General features: G+C 37.9%; 1 protein-coding gene across 1 annotated transcript; it reads right to left on the reverse strand.

The window, feature by feature from the left end:
- Window positions 1-1,077: 1,077 nt before the first annotated feature.
- TKTL2 (transketolase like 2) lies at window positions 1,078-3,103 on the reverse strand. The gene has a single exon (XM_058549786.1). The coding sequence runs from the start codon at window positions 3,088-3,090 to the stop codon at window positions 1,213-1,215; it is 1,878 nt and encodes a 625-aa protein (XP_058405769.1). The 5' UTR covers window positions 3,091-3,103; the 3' UTR covers window positions 1,078-1,212.
- Between the last annotated feature and the right edge of the window lie 11,914 nt (window positions 3,104-15,017).

The raw sequence follows: 15,017 nt of genomic DNA on the forward strand, positions 1-15,017 counted from the left end.
CCAATTCCCAGGTTAGTATTTCTTGGTCTCTACCACACTTTCTAGAAAAATAATTCCTGAGACAAATTGGTTACGCCTCCAAAGAATGTAATGAGGGCACTTAATGAAGCAATAAAAATAAGGAACTGATTACCTGACATAGCAGACCCAGAGTAATTTTAGATTTAGTTTCGAACCTCGGATCCATCTTTCATTCACCTGACTGGTACTTTTTTCTTGTATTCCAGCCATATAATTTATGTAATCACAGCTAAAAGTAAGGAGTCTGCTTAAGAGATGATTTTTTAGTCCACGCATTTTTCCCTGGCAATTTATCTCCAGCTCAGACCTTTTTCCCAGATTACTGTTGGGGAACATGCCTCTTTCTGCTTCTGGTTTAGATAGAAATTTCTTCCTTACCAGGTAGAAACCAAATCACACACAGACGGCACAAACTAAATAAAGCTGCTGGTTTTTAAATGTTTTATTACACTGACTTTAGCATCCTTAGTAGATGAATACAATCAAGTTAGCACTCTGGTTTGGTCATCGAGAAAAGGAAACATTTCTGAAACCTCACAAAACAGTGTAGTGTGCAGACTAGAACGAGTCATGCTTTCATCTCTTTACAGAACAGACACCACAAGCAGTATGGTACATCATAAGAGCTTTCACTGCCCCTCTACAGCTTCTAAATTGTAGAGGAGAGATGAAGGCAAACTTCGGAGGAAATTCCAAGGCAACCGCAGTCAAACACTACCCCAGAAACCGAAGGTAGAATGGCATTAAATGAAAGCTCAAACTTGCTTCAAAACCTGGGCTATGGAAGCCTACAATTAAATTCAAATTTTCTTTACTTACAAGAAAATTACATTTAAGAAACTGCTACCTCTACATTGACTTTCAACCCATCAGTTATTGGTAGTCTTATCAGAAAGCTTTGTTTTAGGTGGCTTTTTTTTTTGTTATTCTCTTTCTTGAAATGTTATAACCTGCTTTAATGATTCAAAAATGAGAGTAACATTTGTATACATATATAGTCATAGTTTAAAAGATAGTTAACTTGAATTTCTGAATTAGGAATGAAAAAAGGTGTTAAATGGCTTAAAAAAAACCTACACAACGTTATAGACATAAATGATAATTTTGCAACAACAAGCATGAATGTAATATAAAGATAGCAGTGTTTTAAGACCAAAGCCAACAGACTGACTTTTTAAGAAATCAGCTATTTCAGTTCATTAAAATGTATTTCACAGCAGCTATGATGTGTCTGGCACTGATTCCAAACATATCCAGCAATTCACTAGGTTTCCCACTTTGAGGCACTCCTGACACTGCCAGCTGATGAACAAGGATGTCCGGCTCCCCGGAGACAGCTGCACATACAGCTTCTCCAACGCCACCTTCTCGGTAGTGATCCTCCACTGTGATAACTCGACCTCCTGTAGCTTTTGCACTGGAGATGATGGTGGCAGCATCCAGGGGTTTAATGGTAAATAGGTCAATGACACGGATAGAAATACCTTGTTGAGAAAGACCATCAGCAGCTGCTAAGGCTTCATGCAGAGTAACTCCAGCTCCAATAACTGTAACTTTGTCATTGACACTGTGGCGGATGACCTTGGCCTGTCCGATCTCAAACTTTTCTTGTGGGGTATAAATAACTGCAGTTTCTAGTTGGCTGGTCCGAGTGAAGCACATTCCTTTGGTATTAGCAGCCAGATAAACAGCATGCTCTGTCGAGACGGCATCACTTGGATAGAAAACAGTGCAGCTGGGAATGCTTCGGAACATGGCGAGATCCTCCAGGGCCATCTGAGAGAATCCTTCTTCACCCATGGATACCCCACAGTGGGAACCAACAAGATTGATATTGGTTTGAGATATGGCTCCCATCCGGATCTGATCAAATGCTCGGGTCAAAAAAGCAGCGAGGGTACTAACAAAAGCAACAGTTCGACCACGTGTGGCACAGCCCAGTGCCACACTTACCATGTTTTGCTCAGTCATAAAACACTCAATGAAACGCTCAGGGTATTCTTTCTTGAATATCTCAGAAAAGGTGGAGTTCTTTGTGTCACCCTCCAGCACAATAACTCTTTTGTTTGCATGGCCCAGTTTAGCCAGAGCCAAACCATATGCTTTCTGAGTAGCTATCTTGTCACCAACTTTATAATCAGGCAGACAGGTCATTTTTATATTCTCGATGCTGATTTGAGGTGAGTCTTCAACAGGGAGTTTCAGTATGAAATTCCTGTTGGTCTGTATCTGACTCTCAATTAATTTGATGATTGCCTCTGCTCTTTCTTTCGGCATTGGCTTTCCATGCCAATTTTCTGCATCCTCAATGTTTGGAATACCCCGGCCCTTGAAGGTTTTTGCAATTATGGCAGTGGGCTTGTTCTTCACTTGAGTCGCTTGCCAAAACGCTTGGCACAACCCCTCCACATCATGGCCGTCCACTAAGTAAGTATTCCACCCAAAGGCTTCACAGCGAGTCTGATAGATGTCTGTGAAGTGCTCAAGGGGCGTGACGCCACTTTGTCCCAAGCGGTTCACATCAAAGACTGCCACAAGATTGTCCAAACGGTAGTGGGAAGCGAAGGCCAGAGCCTCCCAGACAGAGCCTTCCGAGGATTCGCCATCTCCCATAAGGCAGAACACCCGGTAGCTGGCCTTGTCAAAGTACTTGCCAGTATAAGCCATTCCACAGGCAGCACCTAATCCTTGCCCAAGCGATCCGGTTGCCACATCAACAAACGACAGTCTTGGGGTGGGATGTCCCTCTAAGTCACAATGAATTTTCCTCAAGTTCAGCAAGTCGGATTCACTGATGCAGCCCACCTCCGCCCAAGCGGCATAGAGGATCGGAGCCGCATGGCCCTTGGAGAGGATGAATCTGTCGTTGTCGGGGTGTTCCGGCTCTGTCTGTTTATACCTCATCATGTGGAAGAAGAGCACAGACATGATCTCCGCTGCGCTGCAGCACGACGTGGGGTGGCCGGAGCTGGACGCACACGTGGCCCTGATGGAGTGGATCCGCAGGCGGTTGGCCATGTCCCGCAGCATCTGCAGGGTACTCCCGTCGGGCTTGGCGTCGTCGGCCATGGCGGCACCCCGGTTGGTTTCCACAGAGCAAATGCCGCCTGCGCCTGCGCACCCGGAGGCAGTTTCGTCACGTGACCACTGCGCCCCTGCCCGGCCTCCTGGAAGAAATTAGCTCAGCAACCGGCGAAGGCTTGTGCCATGCGCCAGCAGCTGTCGCGAGAGTTGGGGCAGAAAGGATACAGTTCACCTGCTCCTTCTGCGCGTGGCTGTCTCCTTCCGCGCCCAAGGGAATGAATTTTTAATATTTACTTTGTCACTTGCGTGTTAAACATTATTAAAAATAATTAAATTTCTTTATACCCTTCCTCATGTTATAAATTCAAAAGGGTGCATTCTTATATCCATGTATTATAGGAAGCTGTTTGTAAGATTGAGCTTTTTAATGCGTTAACAGTATAAGACATCTTTACTCTTTATAGCAGAGTATTAATAGAAATGATCTACACTTACTTGCAATCTAGCGAACATGGCAACATTATGTAGACAGAGACTTTCTCGGAGCAGCTGAAAGTTCTTACTCTGACTTATAGATAGAAATACAATGACTAATTTGACCAAAAGTTACAGGAAGAGTAGATCTAAAACCACTCATGGCAAAATATCTAGAACTGCAATTTTCCCAGTATACTCTAAAATATTATTACTATAACTACAAATAATTTTTAAAACAAAATTAATTTACTTTAGTTATAAAACTAAATTTGTGCCACCGACCTCTTCTAGTGGAAGGATTACAGCTTGTCATAAGAAGACAGAAACACCATGACAGTATATCATCTCCCATGCTGTGATGTTAAATATCTCCATTCTTGAGCAATAATCCTTAACATTGACTTCACCTTAAAATCATGACTGTGAAAACAAAAACAATGCCTATGTTCCACCCCAGACAAACTGAATTTGAATCTCTGAAAGTAGAGTCTGGGAAGCTATACTTTTTAAATGTATCTGTTGATTCCAATGTGTAGTCAAAGTTAAGATAGACCAGTGGCTCTCAACATTGGTAGTACTTGAGAATCATCTAGAGAGTTAAAAAAAAAAAAAATCTAATGTCCAGGCTGCACTCCACAACAGTTAAATCAGAATTTCTGGATGATGGCTCTAGGTATTAGTAATTTTAAAAGCTCCCCAGACAATTTCAATGTTCAATCAGGATATAAACAACTCAGGGGGTCTCGCTACTCTTATATGTCTTCATGTCTCTTTATGTGTCTTTTACATTATATCTCAGAAAAATATTTTAAATATTATTTGCCATTTAAACTAATTCTATCCTTTTAATTTTTTAAGACTATGTATTAGAATAAACCATGATGATGTGACACTAACAAGACTTTAAGACTTATTGAAGAAATGTTGGAGTTGGAAAAGTCCTTAAGAGGTCATCTTGTATTCATTATTCCCCAGGCCCTTTGCAAATTAATGTTTGCTTTCCTTTTAGACAAAGGAAGAGAAAATAAAAACAGACTAGACTAGGACTGGGAGTAAAGAAGGGAATTAGAGAAAAAAAATATTCACAGTATCATAAAAACAAACTACTGGGGACTGACAGTTAATATAAACACAGGTAGCTCACTATTATTTTGGCTGAGGAGAGCTCTAATAAATCTAAATAATTGGTGAAGATGATAATTCAAAATGATCTATGAGGCAGTGTTCACAAGAAAAAAAATGGGAGAAATAAGAGATACTTAACATTTCTTTTCAAGTTTCCAAATTCTTCCATTCATTTAAAGTATTGCACTATTTCCAAAAGTATTAAGTAGAAAGTTCTTAACATTAGCAAAGGTCAGTTTTGTTAAGAAAAGAATGTGGTCTTGGAGATTTAATACCCTAGATAGTGAGTATGAATTTCTCTCTGTCATGCTCTGAGACTGTGTGGATTTTTTATACTATAAAGAAAATAATATTTTGTAAATTATCTGTAAAATATTTTAAAGTGTTCTCAGTTTTTTAAAGGGAAATCTGGAAAGTTATATATAAATGATTAATAATATTTCCTTTAAGTATGCTGGTCTTTTAAAGTATGTTTTAAAATATACAATTGAAAATAACCAGATAAGTATAAAGTATGCATAATTTGATAATGCAAAATTACCCAATGTGCCTGTGAACACAACTTAGTCAAATAAATCAAAGACGTGATACCACATTCTATTTCCCTCATTTAAAAGAGGGTATTACTGACAAAAGGCTAGCCAAAAATTTTTAAGCCAACCTGCCAAAAATTTAGTTGTCTTGGAGCAAAGTCCATTACTCATTTTAGAGGTCATTTTGGAAGACAGTCAAAAGTTTCTTGCAAATAGGAAGAAATTATTTATTATTAATTTTGGTTTATCCTCATGAAGTAGGGAATGGCAAACTCAAGTGCCTACTACTGGACTAGGGAGGTACCACAGGTACATGACTGTCAGATATAATCTAGGAGGGTTGGAGGGGCCTCTGACTTACTGGAGAATACAAGTCTACCTAAAGGCATTCAGCATTTTAAAATTTGAACCACCAACCCTGGCACTCAACTTGGTCCAGCCTCTATTTTTACAATAAACTGAAGGAAAAAACATTGAAAAATTTGTGAACATTTTATTAGACAAAAAACAAAAACAAAAAAACATACCTTCAGGCTGCTGGTTTTAACTGCTGATTTGTGGCCTGTTAAAAATAAATAAATAAATGTTCAGTTTTACCTTTGTTTGAACTTTTCACTATAATTTTTTCTCATAGTACGGAAAAGTATTTATTGTAGTGTGGACTTGAAATGAAAACCTAGCAGGATCACTAAAACAAACAACTATGGGGGGAAAAATATAAATAGAAGGAATTGTTAAGTGCAATTTCTATTGGGCTGCAGTAGAGAAAACAGAACACACATATTGGTTATTCAGGAGGTTTACACCAATTTGAGAAAATATATATTTTGCTCTGTGAGGGTGAGTTATATCGAGAGGTTGGGAACAGTGAAGTTTCACTTATATCTTATCTCAACTGTTGAATTTGGTTAAAATGGAATTATACACAAGAAAAACACAAATGCTGAATGGATCTTTTTTCTTCTATTGTTTGAATTTGGTTAGTTTCATAGGCTGAGTATGGAGCAAGTGAAGATAAGATTCTTGTATAAGGCAGTAAGTTTCTTGGGGAAAAAAATGCTCTCTACCTTCCTGAATTACTGCTTTGCAAATTACAGCAGATGAAATGTGCTCTACCTTCCTGAATTATTGCTTTGAAAATTATGGCAGATGCTATCATTGCCTATTGTACTTTTCCCATAGTTTAGATTCCTTATTTCTGGGAGGAGAGGGGCGGGCACTAACATATTTAGGAAAGTAGGCCCACCTGCTAAAGTGCTTCTCAGATGAGTAAATTCTGGGGATCTAATGTGCAGTGTGATAACTATAATTAACAGTACCACATTGTATATTTGAAAGTTTCTAAGAGATTAGATTTTAAAAGTTCTCACCACACATACACACACACACAAGTGTAACTATGTGAGGTGATGGATAGGTTAACTAACCTTATTGTGGTAATCATTTCACAATATGTAAGTGTATCGAATCATTATGTTGTATACTTTAAACTTACACAGTCATATGTCAATTATATGTCAATAAAGCTGGAAAAAAAATAAAGTTCTTCTCTGCTAAGCCTGTTATCTCTGTTTCTTTTAGTCTCTTTCTATTGACTGATTTTTCTTCTGGTGGTGTTACACTGTTATACGTTTTGACATAGCTAGTAATATTTTTTTATTAAATGCTGGACATTATTTTTGAGGTGCTAGATTTTACTGTGTTAAATTCTTTTTGTTGTTGTTGTTGAGTAAGATGCACCCTGAGCTAACATCTGTGCCAATCTTCCTCTATTTCTTATGTGGGTCGCTGCCATAGCATGGCTGCCTACAAGTGGTGTAGGTTCCACACCTGGGAACCGAACCCAGGCCGTCGAAGCACAGCATGCTAAACTTAACCACTAGGCCATGGGACCGGCCCCTTAAATTCTTTTAAAGAGTATTGGACTTTGTTCTAGCAGGCAGCTTGGTGCTTTTACAAATTTTAAGTTTGATGAGGCAGAATAAAGTGTGCATCACTCTGGTGGTAGCTTAGCTCCAAAACAAAAGCACCGCCTCTCTGGGGTCTCCCCTGAATGCCCTTCACTCCTGCTGGCCAGGACTCAAATGCCTCTCAGCCCCATGTGAGCTCTGGAAACTGTCTGATTTACTGCTCCCAAGTTGTCATTTGCCTGGCCTTGTAGAGGTTTACCTTATGCAAGGGTACCCCTTAGAAGATTTCTGGAGGTCTTTGTCCAGGTAGTTTCCTCCTTGTAAGCATTCTCCCTACAAAATTCTAGGCAATTCAGTCCTTCTGAGCTCCAGTCTCTGTTCCCTGATCTCACCAAGAGACTGCCCTGCTCTGTGTAAGATACCCTTCCCTGTAGCACTGTCTGGGAAAGTGCCTCCAGGAAGAAAGCCACAAAGATCCTATGGCTCATCTCATTTGTTTTTCTCCTTCAGGGATCAGTCTTGTGCTGACTGTTTTCCGATGTATGAAAACTGTTGCCTTGTGTCGTTTGTCTAGTTTTCTAGTTGTTCATGGCTAGAGGGCAAGTGCCATTCCAGTTACTCTAGCATAGCCTCAGAACAGTATTTTTAAATGTTTTGAATATTTATACCTTATATGGGGTGTATACTCTCCAGATAACTATAGCCCAAACTGCACCATTCTATGTTGTCTTTCACACATTTACATTATCACTCTGACCCCGGAAGACTCCCGAGTTTGGGATTCCTAACTACACCAATTATTGCTAACCTTTTTGGTGTCATTTAAAAAATATGTCCCCCAAAGTACAGTCTAATGAAATCTTAATTGTTAAGAACTATTAAAAAATCCCATTGTTATGGTTAGTCGAATTTTCCAGAGAGATTTAGTACTGCTCTGTTAAACACAAAAACCTTTTGCATTTGAATGATTTTAAATTAAACTCTCTAAAACGTATCAAATATCTACCTTTCTTCTTATAAAGGGTAATGAAGCATTAACTTTTTCTTTGATGACTAATGCTCATCATTATAAACACTGGCTATTATCCTCTATTGAAATTCAATCAAATAAATCAAAATGACTATTGAGAATGATGCCTGAGGAAGGTTATTCCAGTATCTTTGTTCAGAATAAATGTTCAATTTTATTACTGTACGGTAGTATATTTTTCAGGTTATATGGTTGTCATAGAAAAGTGACCAAAAAAAAAAAAGAAGGAAGTGGCTCAAGCAAGATTTAAGTTCATTTCTCCTTCACGTAAATGTGCAGAAGACAGTGGAAGATCCAGGCTTGCCAGGCAGCTCTGCTCAGCAGGGCCTGACAGAGTCCCACTATCCTGTCCTTTTACTCTCCCCACAGAAAGGAAAATAAAGATGGAAGGGAGGTAATCAATTTCTTTTTCCGGAAATGACCTAGACTTCTTAAACTTCACTTCTCATATTCCATTGGTGAGAACTTACTTGCCTAGCCACACCCAACATTAAGGGAGATTGGGAAATGTAGCAGTATGGCCATTGCTGTTAAATTTTAGGGTAGGGGCATATAATACTAAGACAAAAGGAGGAATCAACACTGGTAGACAATTCATCATCTCCACCACATATTATTTTAATATTTAATTTGGCTGTGCTGTGTAGACAAATAGTCTTGTTATGCTGTTTAGTTATAGTGTTTTCAAGTTCAAAATAGTTTATCCTCAGAGCAACGTTTTGTATGCTTAAGAACCAAAGCAGATTTTTTCATGAAATAGTAATAATGTATTCATTTCTTTATTGCATACTTGATAGATAACAAACTTACATAATGTTCCGCAGATGAATCAAAGATGACTGTTGCCCTCTAGATACTGGACTTAAATCTAATAAGGAAGACAGGTAGGCACACACATGATTACAGTAAATGTCCATTGGTGCCAAATGCAATACCAGGGCAGAGGAACAAAAGCTTACTCTCAGCTAGTGACCAGGGAAGGAATCACCAAAGAGGTAATATTTGACCTATGCTTTGTAGAATGGGTAGAATTTTGGTTAGTGTAAATATGAAAGGAAGTCCATGAACAAAGTTATGAGAGCAGAAAAAGAGAATTTCTAATCTGACAGGAAGGGAAGATTCATGCTGAGAAACAGTGAGGGGGAAAGCAGGAAGCCAGATTTGAAAAAAGGCCTTGAAACAGAACCAAGTGAATTGTTTGTGAGTTTTGTTTAGTTTTCTTACTTTTGGGTTGAGGGTGAAGTACAATGGAAAGATTTTCATCATGTGGATGTCTTGATTATAGTAGTGTTTTGGAGAATTGTTTTAATAGTGTTAGGAAAGATAGCCGGAGTTAGAGAAAAAAATATATGTAGGGAAGGTGAGGAGGTTATAAGAGTGCAGAAGTCAGATAACAAAGGTCCTAACCAGGGAGTTCTTTGTTTTGTTAGCTCCATTAAGAAAAAAATTATAGTACTGAACATTAAATTTAGTGCAAGCAAGTAGAATTATTTGACAAGATTGAGAAAAAGAAGTGGAGAAAGCAGTGGATCTTCTCTGGTGAGTGTTTGATAGGTTTACTGTAACAGTACCACAAACTGTGAGCTTAAACAGCAGAAATTTCTTGTCTCACAGTTGTGGAGGCTAGAAGTCCAAAATCACTGTGTGAGCAGGGCTAGTTCATTCTGAGGGCTGTGAGGGAAGGATCTATTCTAGGTCTCTCTCTTTGGCTTGTAGATGGCTGTCTTCTCCCCGTGGCTCTTCATATCTTCTTCCCTCTATGTACGTCTCTGTATCCAAATTTCCCTTTTTTATAAAGACACCAGTTATATTGGATTATGGCCCGCCTCAATGACTTCCTTTTAACTTGATTACTTCTGGAAAGACTATGTCCAAATAAGGTCATACTCTGAGGTAGGGATTAAGACTCCAACATATCTTTTTGAGGGACAGAATTCAACCCATAACATTTGGTTTGTGACAGTATAACTCCAATATTCACATGGCATTCTCCCTGTGTGCATGTCTATGTCCAAATTTCTTTTTTATCAGGACACCAGTCATCTTGGATTAGGGACCCACTCTTTTCCAGTAATGACCTCATCTTAACTAACTACATCTCCAATGACTTATTTCCAAATAAGGTCACATTCTGAGGTACTAGGGGTTAGGACTTGCACACTTGCAGCCTAAGCTTGATCACTAACCCTTATATTATGTTTGCACTAACACATTTCTAATGCCACCACAATCTTTGACCACTTTAATCATCAAATTCAGCTTTTCTCAGTCTTCTTTTTTTTTAAACTGGAAAAAAAGTTATAAAGAAGAATAGAGTGAAAAGTTATTTTCTGAGCTCCCCCACCTCAACCTAATCTCGTAAACTATTAACAGTTTATTGTATATCCTTCCAGATGTTTTCCATGCATGAATAAGCATATACATGTCTTCTTTCCATAACATTTTATTCTAAGTGAGATTTATAATGCACACTGTTTTATAACTCACTTTTTCAACTTAACAAGTCTACAACATTTTCCCACATAGGTACATACAGATTTAAATCATTTTTGAAAACAAAGCAAATAATTGTAACATATTAATTAGTGTAGTGAGTTCGAGGATATGACCATGAGATGGTACTAGCACACGATGAACTTTATTTAGGAGGTGCTTTGACAGATTTTTATGGGGTGGAGGTTGGGAGAGTGACTCAGAGCATGGTACCTTCCAAAGGCACTGATGGAGGCCACTACCCACAAGACGGGGAGAGAGAGGATTAGAGAGGGAGTTTGGAGAGGGGGCTATGTGTCTAGGCGAGTCACCCCAGCATGTGGGGTGACTCTGGGCCAGAGAACTCTGAGATGCAGCAATCTTACTTATGGCTAGCAGATGTTGGGTGATGGTTCTTAGTGTATGTAAAGAGGGAGGCTCTAAATGGCTAAAAATATGCTTTTTGGAGTTATATCTCAAACAATTGAACATGTAGAAATTTGAGTTGGGTACCAAAAGGCTTTTGAGTTCCCAGGTCCCAGCCTGCTGTGAAGAAGTAAACAACATTGGGCTCCTGTACCACTTTAGATGGGCCCATCTCCAACTCACGTACACAACAACTAGGTCCCTATTGAAAGACATTTTACAATTTCTCCTCAGCAAAAATTGTCATGAAAAGGTCAAAAGAAAAATTACCAACCAATTTACACTGTACATGACAAAAGGCTAATTTTACTAATATAATCAGGACTTCTAAAAATAAGTGGGATAAAATGATAAAGTAGCACAAAGTTTAGCTCCTCCAAAATCAACCCTGAAAAATGACAGAAACAAGAAGGAATTAGAAGTTGGAAGTAAAATTACAACTGTGAGAAACCCCTAGGAAGATGGGAACCAGCAAGTGGTGGGGTGAGAGGTGGGCAGAGAAAGAAGCAGTCTCCTGGGAGGAGGGTGTCTGTGTCAGGGTGTCTGGAGGGAGGATCTGGAGAGGTTGTGATTGTAGCTTTTGTCTTTCTTGCTTCACCTTAGGAATGGGGAACATCACTGGCCTCCCAGTATTATGAGGAGCTGATGAAAACAGGTACAGGATGACCGATGCCCTTGGACATTCTCGCCTTCTGCTCTCCTGTCATCCTGTCAACAGAAGTTCTGCAGTCCCTGGAGCTCTCTCCTCTGAGACTTGACCCTCCTTGTTCTCAAATTTTCCAGGAAGGACACAGTTGAGGGTGTGACTTTCAGCACTTCCCAAATACACATTATAGGACAAGACAGCAGATTCCATAGCAAAATGTGATGCTACAGGTTCATGGAAAATACATACCTGAGAAGTACAACCACTCTAAAAGAAAGTTAAAAAAATAATAATAAAATTGAAAAACACATAACACATGAGGCAGGTTTACTAGAACAGATGAACCAATAATTTAAAATAAGCACAATATATATTCAAAAGAGTTGAGGAAGAATATGGTAATAAAGTAAAGGGATAAGAAATTACTTTAAAAAACAAGTGTAAATAATATATATGAAAAATAAGGTAGTTGAAATGAAGATGACAATGGATGGAATATATAGGAGGATGATTATATCAAAGAATAAAATAGTAAACTGGCAGATCAAATTAGGAAGTGATAGAAAATATAAAAGAAAGGCTAAAAGACTGAGACAACAGAATTATCAATATCCAGATAATTCAAATCCCAAAAAGAAATTGAAAGGGCCATAAAGTACCAAGACATATAAGGAAATATCAATACCTAGACACACTATAGTGAAATTGAAGAAGAAAGGCAAGATAAATTATTAAAAGATTCCACACAGAAAAATAAACTACCCACAAAGGAACAAAAATTAGAGCAACATGAGACTTCTCAACAATAATACTGGATTCAAAAGTGATTGAATTATATATTTGTACTTAAAATTTTTTTTAACATTTCTTATTATGAAGTATAGCCTACAAACACAAAAGTACATAAGACACAAATGTGATACATAAAGAAAAATTAAAAGCAAACACCAAGATAACCACCACTTGAGTTGACAAATATTGCTGGCCACTTGTGAAAGTATCTGTAAAAAATGTAGTGTAGCTCATTTTGCCTGTGTTTGAACTTTGCATAAACGGAATTACACTGTATGCATCCTTTTGTCTATTACTTCTTTTACATTATGAGTAAAAATTTATCCTTAGCATAGTTGGAGTTTGTTTATTTCATTACTATATAGAATTTACCACAATTTACTTTTCTGTTCTCTTGTTAATGAACAATTAGTTTTTCCTAGTTTGGGCTATTATGAACAACATTGTTATGAATATTTTTGTATACGTATTCGTATACATATGAGAGCTGGAGCTCCTAGGGTATGTGCTCAGAGTTGGAGGAAGTACACATTTCAAGTTTCTAGATAATGCCAAAGTGGTTTTCCAAAGTGGTTAAACCAAAGCTTGCTCTTTGAGGTCAGGAATAAGACAATGATACCCACTTTGAGGTCAGGAATAAGACAATGATACCCACTATCACTATTGCTAATCCACATTTTTATCATGTTAAGGAAGTGCTGTTCTATTTCTGTTTCTATATATTTATAAAATCTAAAAAAATCTTGATTGTAATTTTATCGTGAGAAGATATTTGAGTAACCATTTTTTAAAATGATTATGGGGCTATTCAAGTTTTCTATTCCTCTGTGTTGGTCTTGATGGGTTATATATTTCTAAGAATTTTTTTTTTTTTTTTTTTTTTTATTTGTGAGGAGATCAGCCCTGAGCTAACATCCGCCAATCCTCCTCCTTTTTTGCTGAGGAAGACGGCCCTGGGCCAACATCGGTGCCCATCTTCCTCCACTTTACATGGGACGCCGCCACAGCATGGCTTACCAAGCAGCGCGTCGGTGCGCGCCCGGGATCCGAACCAGCGAACCCCGGGCCGCCGCAGCGGAGCGCGCGCACCCAACCACTTGCGCCACCGGGCCGGCCCCTCTAAGAATTTGTTTTTATAGTCCAGCCCAAAATATTTTCTAATTTTTGTTATGATTTCTTCTTTAACCATGACTTACTTAGAAGTATGATTCTTAATTACATTTCTAAATATTTGGGAATCTGGCTATCTTCTTGTTGATTTCTAGTTTAATTGCGTGGTGGTTAGAGAGCACGTTCTGCAGAATTTCAATCCTTTCAAATTTGTTTAGACTTGCTTTCTGGCCCAATATGTGGTCATTTTTGTTAACACTTCCATATATATTTGAAAATACATATATTCTTGGAAACAGTATTCTAAATAGATCTGTTAGGTCAAGTTGTGTTACAGGTAAGTCTTCTAAATCATTTTTAATATTTTATCAGCTTGTTCTATTAATTACTAAAAAAGGTTCTATTAATTACTAAAAAACCACCAAGGCAGTTGGTTTTTCTACTTCTTGAAACTTTATCAGTGTTCCATTATATTTTTCGAGCTATATTACTAACTGCACATACATTTACTAACTGCACATACATTTAAAATGGAAACATTTTATTATTATGAGGTGATCTTTTCTATCTATCACAATATTTTTTGACTTATAATCTACTTTGCATAGCATTAATATATCTATACTAACATTCTTTTGGTTAGTATTTGCTTAGCATTACTCTTTCCATCTTTGTTTTTTAATTTTTCTGTTTCATTCTATTTTAGATGTGTCTCATAAATGGACACAGTTGTATGTTTTAAATCCAATCTGACATTTATTTTTTAATTGGGTGCACTTAGTCCATAATTATTATTATATGAAATTAAATCTCCCACCATATTTTTGTTTTCTATTTTCCCTACAATCCTATGTTTCTTTTTTTCCCTTTGTTTCCTTGATTTGAATGATCCAAGTGTTTTTTTTTTTTTAAGAAAGATTGGCCCTGAGCTAACAACTGTTGCCAATCTTCCTCTTTTTCCTTTTTCTCCCCATAGCCCCAGTAGATAGTTGTATATCCTAATTGTAGGTCCTTCTTGTTCTTCTATGTGGGACACTGCCTCAGCCTGGCTTGATGAGTGGTGAGTAGGTCCATGCCCAGGATCCAAACCAGCGAACCCCAGGCAGCTGAAGCAGAATGCATGAACTTAACTGCTACACCACCGGACCAGCCTCCGCAAGTGGTTTTTTTATCATTCCATTCATATTCTCTATTTGTTTGTATCCTGTTCAGAATTATGTACCCTGTTTCTACTCTTTTAATGGTTACCTTAGAAATTAAGCATGTATTCTTATTGTATCAATATCTAATGTTGATAAATACTTAGACATTATACGCGCACACACACATCTCTGTATATTTGTTAAAAGACAGGAAAATATCTCTAAAGATGTCTCCAAACTATCTACAGTGGTCATTGGGTGGCAGGGGTGCTGGATTGCAGAGGAGGAGCGAGGGGATTAATTCTGTTT

Source organism: Diceros bicornis, chromosome 11, assembly GCF_020826845.1.
Source record: "Diceros bicornis minor isolate mBicDic1 chromosome 11, mDicBic1.mat.cur, whole genome shotgun sequence".
In the NCBI taxonomy this organism is placed as follows: domain Eukaryota; kingdom Metazoa; phylum Chordata; class Mammalia; order Perissodactyla; family Rhinocerotidae; genus Diceros; species Diceros bicornis.

Coding starts and splice junctions, on each gene's coding strand:
- TKTL2 (XM_058549786.1), bottom strand. CDS start 3,090: ATGGCCGACGACGCCAAGCCCGACGGGAGTACCCTGCAGATGCTGCGG.